The 7,906-nt window shown below is 33.8% G+C and overlaps 1 protein-coding gene across 1 annotated transcript in view; it reads left to right on the forward strand.

The window, feature by feature from the left end:
• ZC2HC1A (zinc finger C2HC-type containing 1A) overlaps positions 1-7,588 on the forward strand; it is a 60,399-nt gene extending 52,811 nt beyond the window's left edge. Inside the window, exon 9 of the mRNA XM_036742041.1 lies at positions 4,398-7,588. Within this exon, the coding sequence (XP_036597936.1) occupies positions 4,398-4,560 (163 nt within the window). The 3' untranslated portion in view covers positions 4,561-7,588. The remainder of the gene's footprint in view (positions 1-4,397) is intronic.
• The last annotated feature ends 318 nt before the right edge of the window (positions 7,589-7,906 follow it).

A 7,906-nucleotide genomic window follows, 5' to 3' on the forward strand; every position in this document is an offset into this window, starting at 1 on the left:
CCCCAGACTGTGTCATTCCAGCTCTTCACATTCCTCTTTTCCCAATCTCAAAACTTTAGTTGACTGGTTCAACTCTAGACTATCTTCTACTTTTGAACTCCTTTGTTCTATCACCACTCAATCTTTGTCAGACTCCTACCCTAAATTACTTCTACCTTCTGCTGCCTGCACTGCTACGTATATGCTGTAAATGGAGCGAGAAGAAGTCATTCAACTGTGCTACAAATTTATTATCTTATCTCAACTGGACCTATGCTGCAGTAAGTCAGTCCTTTTTACTCTTTTATAATTAACTTTATCCTACTTACCATAGCAGTTCTTCCAAATCTTTTCTTTTCTCAAGTCTCCCACAATATCCTCTCCCATTTTTTCCAGCTGAAGACCTCTTCTCTTATCTCACCAAGAAAATCTGGACTGTTAACCAGCTTTGAGCTCCCTCTTCTCATCTTCATATCCCTACAGCCTCTTGATATCATTTGCCATTTTCTCCTTACCCCAGTCTTCCCCTCTGTGTAATCTCTATCTATTGACTCTTTCTTTGCTGCCTAGAAACATGTCCAGATCTCCTTCATCCTTTAACAGAAATCTCTGCTGGACCCTTCCTGATAACTATCATCCATTATCTCTTCTTTCTCAGCCAAACTCTTAGGAAAAAAGCTGTTTGTACTAATTATCACCACTCATCCCACTGTCTTCTCATGCTTCTGACCTCATCACTCAACTGAAACTGTTCTCTCCAAAGTTACCAGTGATCTCTTAATAGTTAATCTAGTGGCCTTTTCTTAATCTTCATCTTTCTTGACTTCTCTGCAGCTTTGGATACTGTTGATTACCTTTCCTCTTGAATTCTCTCTCTTCTCTGGGTTTTCATGGTACTGCTCGCTCTTGCTTTTTTTTTCTGTCTAACCACCCCTTCTCAGTTGCCTTTGCCCCCTAGTTTTGGGTGTGCCTCAAGATTCTGTCTTAGGCATTCTCCTCTTTTCTCTTTTGTCTCTATACTCTTTGATTTGGTGACTTTATCAGCTCCCATGAGTTTAATTATTATCTATATATTTGTATCTATACATGTGTGACTTCTAGATCTGTATATTCAGTTCCATTCTTTCTGCTGAGTTAATCTTACAACACTGATTTCTTCTCAGGTATTTCAGACTAAATGTCCCACAGGCATCTCAAACTCTACATATACAAAACAGAACTCATTATCATTTCCCTCAAAAATATCCCTCTTCCTTACACTCTTATTTCTCTTGAGGGTACCACTGTCCTTCCCTTTTTGTCTCCCAAGTTCATAACCTGTGTCACCCTTGACTCTGCTCTCTTCTTCACCCTACAGATCCAGTAAGTTGCAACATCTTGGCATTTGTATCTCCTCAGCATCTCACCTCCCTCTTTCCCTTCACCCATAGAGCCACCACCATAGTTTAGGTCCTCGCTGCATGATGCTAAACTGTTTTGACAGCCTCTTAATTAGTCTTCCTGCTTCAAGTCTCCCTCCTTCTCAGTGCATCCTCAATATATCTGCCAGTGATTTTCTAAAACACAGGTTTTACTTTGGCCTCATATAACCTCTAGATTCAAATATTAATTCTTTTGGTTGCATTTAAACTTCTTCACAACCTGGCCCCTACCTAACTTTCCAGCATTAAGCATTATTCCACTCTGCACTCTATGGTCCAGCCAATCTGACCTTCTTGCTTGTTATATCTGTTATTTTGTATCTACTATATGTGTAAATGTTATAATAATGTAAAGTCCTTAAGTTGAAACTGTTTTAGCTTTTGCCTTTGTACATCAAGTGCCCAGCACAATGCTTGGCATATAGGTACTTAATAAATACTCATTGCTACTATGCTGTTCTTTTCTTCTATTTCTGAATATTTCATCAGTAGTTGTATTCATGCCAGTGCTGATGCTTTTTTTTAAATAGATAAATAGAAAATAGCTTAAAGTTATACAAATGTCAACTATTATTGTTACCGTACAACATCTGACATTGCCTCTAGATCATGTTTACATTTCATAGGTTCCTAGGATTTAGAACTGGAAAGGGATCTTAGAGGACACTGAGTCTAACCACTCCCACTACCCCCTCCCCCAAAAAAATAAACATAAGGGAACAGAGCTCCTGAAAGATCAAGCTAATTTTCCAAAGTTTAGACAAGTAATACGTCTCAGAATTAGAATTCATATTTAGGTCCTCTGATTCCAAATTTAGTGCTCTTTCCAGTTAGCCACCTGACCTTCTTTATTCATATAGAATGCAGGAAGCAAATCAGGAGCAGTTAGGACAAGTTCCTAATTGAGTGTGTGTGTGCACGCGCGTGCATGTGCGCATGCACATGCACATTCTATGACTGACTGAAGTTTTGGCGGTCCTTAATATTTCCTTATACAGTTTGCAATGTTAATTTCATATCAGCAGTAGGCTATTCTTTGTTTAATTAGTACATTTCCTCTTTTGGAGAAGGGAACCAACTTTGTTTTTTCCTTAAAAAAGAAGTTTTGCTTTTGGAGAATGATCTTCTCTGTTATTCTATCTAGTTTTTTTTTTTAATGTTTTGCTTATGTGTAGAATATATATATATATATACTTTTTTGCATGTAAACATATTTTCATCTTTAGTTCTGTGTCATTGTCTGTCATAGTGTTTTGCAAAGAAGTTCTGTTTAAGAACTCTTAAAGAATATTGGGTAGAAAGGAGGGATTTTATAGATATTTCCAGAAAGTTTGAAGACTATATTAGAAAAACTGTATTTATACAGTGATTCTTTAGTTGATAAATATATTGTAGGGGAAAGAATAAAGAGTTAAGAGTAAAGTGACCTGGGTTCCAATTCTGTTTCTTTTATTAATTAGCTGTGAAACTTTGGTCGATTCCATTTATTTTTGTGAACCTTGGTTGTCTTATCTGTAAAGAAGAGAGGAGTTGAAATTAGGTGTCCTTTGAAATCCCTTTCAGCCATAAAATGTGGAGATGCTGTGATTCAGTTATATGACTCTCCTAGGAACAAAGTTTGTGTTTATATCAGTTCTTCATTTTTTAAAAGATACAATACTTCAAAAGATATTTTATTTTATTGGTTGTACCAACACAGACTGTGCCTCTTCTATATACCTTTAGTAAGTGGGCTGCATAAATTGCTGTGGCCAAACTAAATTATCTATTAGCCAACCTATTTTAAAGCTTTCCCTGCTTAGAGCTCTCATGTTCTACTGGCAAAGCCTTCTGGTTCTCTGAGTTACCTCCATACCCCACTGAGGCGTTGACCTTGTATTTAAAAGAAACCTACATATATTATTCGAAGCAGAACTATAAAGAACTATACAAAGGCCATCTACTATGATGAGAGTTATTATTTTGACAATGGAGTGAGATATGAAGAGAACTAGAAGGTACCTAAAGTGTTTCCAACAGGAGGTCAGCAGACAGGGAGTGGAGAAAGGTGACTCTGTATACAGAAAAAAGATACTTCAAAATTTTGGCCTTTTTAACTTCAAATGAATTAGGTCAGACATGCACTAGATACTTTTTAACTGCATGTGGAAATACAGGTTGCTCTGCTTCTTCTAAATAGACATGAATCCAAGTTGACCATTTATATTTGTTGTTTTAATGACTCCATTTTAAAAGAAGTTTGTTTTTTTTTTAAATAGAGTATTACCTGAAACAGGCATTTTCATTTTAAATCTCTTTACCTTTTACTATGAGGAGTCAGTCTATGGGATAAAGTACTTGTTTACTTTTGAAAATAAGTTCAAGCATCAGTAAACAGTTGGAAAAATTGTGTGAGGACATAAAGACGCCATTAAAATTAGTCATTTCATCCTAGAAATAAAAGGTACCATCTAATACAACATTATTCCCAGTATAGGAATCTCTTCTATAACATTTTTTGAAACTGATCATCTAGAACAATGACTTTTGGTTGACTAATGGTTCATCACCAATATTGGTATTTCCTGGATGTCTAACTTTCTATATAGTTATAATTTAATGATAAAGCCTTGAGCATCTACATAATATGTATTCAACTCAGCTTCATCTGTTTCATGCAACCGGTACCAGTTTCCTTTCAGTTTGGTGTGTTAATGTATATCATCTTGCTAACCCATGACTTGGTGGATCTGTGAACATTCTTGGGTATTTATTTAATATGGATTCAATTATATTTTCATAGCAGTGTCTTAAAATGGTATTAATATTTTGATGCTAAAGAAAGGAGTTAACAGCTTTATCTTGCTGAGTGAGCTGCTATTTTCATATGAACTAAAGGACACTTGAAAGCCTTGGCCAGAAGTAGATATCATATAACTCATTTTGTTGGGTTTTTTAAATTTTATTTGAATGTTACTGATAGAGACTTTGTATTTCTAATGTTCTTCATCACTTCAGGTCAGATGTAGATTATTCATCTGTCAATGGAGGAGGCTTTAAAGGCAATGAAGGAAATTCATCTGGACAGTTACCAAAATTCTGCCATGAATGTGGAACCAGATATCCAGTGGAATGGGCGAAATTCTGCTGTGAATGTGGCATTCGAAGGATGGTTCTGTGAACATGTACCAAAAAGTAAAAGAAAGATCTAAGCCCAGAGTTGTGTAGATAACTGCTTCACGAAAACTTAGAGCACTTCCTCCAGTCATTTCATGCTACAAATATGCAAACATAGTAATTTTTTGAGTGCAATCCTTTTTGGCTGCATAATTTATATATACACTATGTACACATTTTATGTAAATAATAAATTTCAGATACCCACAGATGTGTCGTTTAGGAAAATACTCTTTTAGCTGTCAATATATTTTCAAGTGGGCATATGTTAATTTATGGATAGTAATTTTTGTTTTGTTTTTAAAAAGCACATTATCCCAACACAGTTTAAACTTACCTCTTTGAAATTTTGAGAGTATGTCCATTGCTTTCAGAAGGTTATCGAAGAACACATTATTTTAATGTAGATTCTGTCTTTGAGAGGTCACAAGATAGGTTTAGAGCTAGCAGGAACTTCAGTGGCCATCTAGTTGAACTCTCTTATTTTACATGAAGAAATCAAGTCCCAGGAATGTTGTGACTTGCTTAAGGTAGTATCAGATATAGTAGATGGTTTTCTTGTAACTTTGTGCTTGAAGAGAACATTTTTGGCTAAAATCTTATCAGATCATAGTCCCTTTTTGCCACTGCAATTAATTTAATGAAATTTATTAAAATAGACACTTATAAACCTATGTTGCCTTTTTATTCTAAACATTTATTTAATAACATGTTTTAAAACATATTTGTGCATTCTTTGAAAATGAAATTTCCTTTTGAGATGCTTATTTGCAACTACAAGAATGGTCCAAATCGAAAATATAGAATTTTGCAACTCCATTTCTAAGTTAGAGGTTTATTCCCTTAGAGCCAATGAAAATATTTAATGTCATCTTTCTTCTTTGATCCCAATTGTGTTCTCAGCCTTAGTTTTCTTTTTCTGCTGCTCTTCCATCTTCATTTTTGAGGAGAAATTTTAATTCAAAATTGCATTTTTGTGGGTTTAGAAAATGTAATTATTATCCCTCCATAAGTAATATAAAATAATTTGTTTTAACAGATTTTCAATAAGTATGTAGTTTTTTTTTTAATATTTCACACGAAAATATATAACAGATTTTATAGGAATCCAGTTTGTCTGATGATGCAAGTTCAGGATCCTTCAAAAAAGAAGCAATCATTAAACTCTTTGCCAAGAGCTATAGTAAGTGCTAGTGATGCTGAGAAAAAACAAAAACAGCCCCTGTCCCCATGGAGCTTATATTCTAATGGGAGAAACAACATATATAAATCAGAACATAACAAGATAAATACAGAGTTGATGTAAAGTATGAATGATAGAAAGCTATGAATTATAACTGGTGGATATATAGATAGTAATTCAGTCACCCTTAAGTACAGTTACTGTTTGTTACATATGTGAAACACATCTAATTTTTCATATAGGGTTCAGTCTTGTAATACCAATTTACATTGTAAATCAATAATTAACCATTAGAAATTAGGATTTTAATGTGTAGCTGAGATCTGTTATTATGTAGGTTTTTGTTAACTTCCTATTTCAGTTGTATGTCAGGAATTCATATTAATGATTTAATTTTGGCTTCCCCACAACCTAGTTATCTCCAATTATTATTTGTAAGTCATTGTCACTAATAGCATATGGTAGATATTAGGTTCCTAAGAGCTTCTGTTGGAAGTGGCATAGTTTGTGCTGCCACTTTTAGCATTCTTGCAGTAATTTTAATTAATTCAAATTTAGGGGAATTAAATTCTATTTTGAAATATATAGAGCTGATTACAAACAAAACTTTGGTGTATATGAGGTTAGATTTTGGCTATTTAAGTGTAGAGTTGCTCTGTCTGGGGAATTGAGATGGACATTTATGGCAATCTTGGGCATTTCTTTCTGCAAAATGTAGTTATGTTTAACATCTACGATTTTTGCTCAGTATTAAAGATTTATAAAGGGGAAGAGGGGAAGTGGAACTGTCATTCTGTCCACCAATAATCCCTTCCTATTATTAGTACCCATTTTTATTATTGCATAGGGCTAATTACACACAAAATGTTGGCATATATTAAAGTATATTGGACAAACATCCAAAAAATGATTATTACCTAGTAATTAAGTTAGGATTTAAGATGCACATATTAGAATTTAATTTTGACCATTCTCTGTTCTGTTCTTAATATAGGTTGTTCTGACCTAAATTATGAAGAACCTAGAGGTAGCTTGGCTTAGTGAAAAGAGTGCTGGACTTGGAATCAGGAAACCTGAGTTCAAATCCTGCCTCAGACGCTTACTAGCTGTGTGACCATGGGCAAATCACTTAACCTCTCTCAGCCTCAGTTTCCCCATCTGCAAAGCAGGGATTATAATGCTTGCACTTCCTACCTCACAGGGTTGTTGTGAGGAAAGCACCATGCAAACTGTGCTATAAAAATGTAAGTTATCAAAGTTTGAACATTGTTTCTTGCTTTCCTTTTGTTAAAGCCACAGAATTTTCTCTGCACAAGAAGTAAAGCTAAATGGGTTAAATCAGATAGACTGGCATATGTGTTTCTCTTAATGAATTTTATAGTAACAAATAAATGTCTAAATGTAATGCATGAGAAAATGATTTGATAAGGAATTGTTTGTTTCCGGAGTCCAAAAGAGATTATTATGAACTGTGAGGAGATAAAATATGTTTATGAATTATGAAACATGTCATGACAATGTATTTAAACTCATTTTAGAATTTCCATAATCATATACATATATTACTCCCAGTTTGATTTGTTGTGCAATACTATGCTTCAGTTTTTAAGAAATTATCTTACAGCTATGCACCATTTATTTTATTTTTATTTATTTTTGTAATGTATTTTCCAGTGCTGTAGTGTAGATAATGAATTTAAGCCTGAACTGCAAATGTAAAAATCCTTTGTGTAGTCTTCTGAAACTTACTAGTTTAAGGTTAAGATAACTATTGTCTGTTGTCCACTGTAACTTTTTATATATAATGTATGATATGTTTGATCTCCTACAATAAAGATATGAAACAGCATAATATTTTTCAATCACTGTCATAAACATGTATGTCAACCCATTGATAATACAGAGAAAAAATATATTTTGAAGTATACATTCTTATATGAGAAAGTGATCTTTTTTAGCCAGTTGTTTTTAATGATCATAGATTTTTGAAGTTGAAACTATATTTTATTATCACAGTTGCCACAATTTTAAAGAATAGATTGGCACACTTTTGCCTAAGCAATTAATAGAAGTATAGCAACCTTCTGTTGAAGGTAATCTTTTGGAATATAAAAATATGGCTAAAGTATGTCTAGTTAAACAATAAACATTAGGAAGTTATTAATTT

This window comes from Trichosurus vulpecula, chromosome 1 (assembly GCF_011100635.1).
Source record: "Trichosurus vulpecula isolate mTriVul1 chromosome 1, mTriVul1.pri, whole genome shotgun sequence".
NCBI classification, from domain to species: Eukaryota; Metazoa; Chordata; class Mammalia; order Diprotodontia; family Phalangeridae; genus Trichosurus; species Trichosurus vulpecula.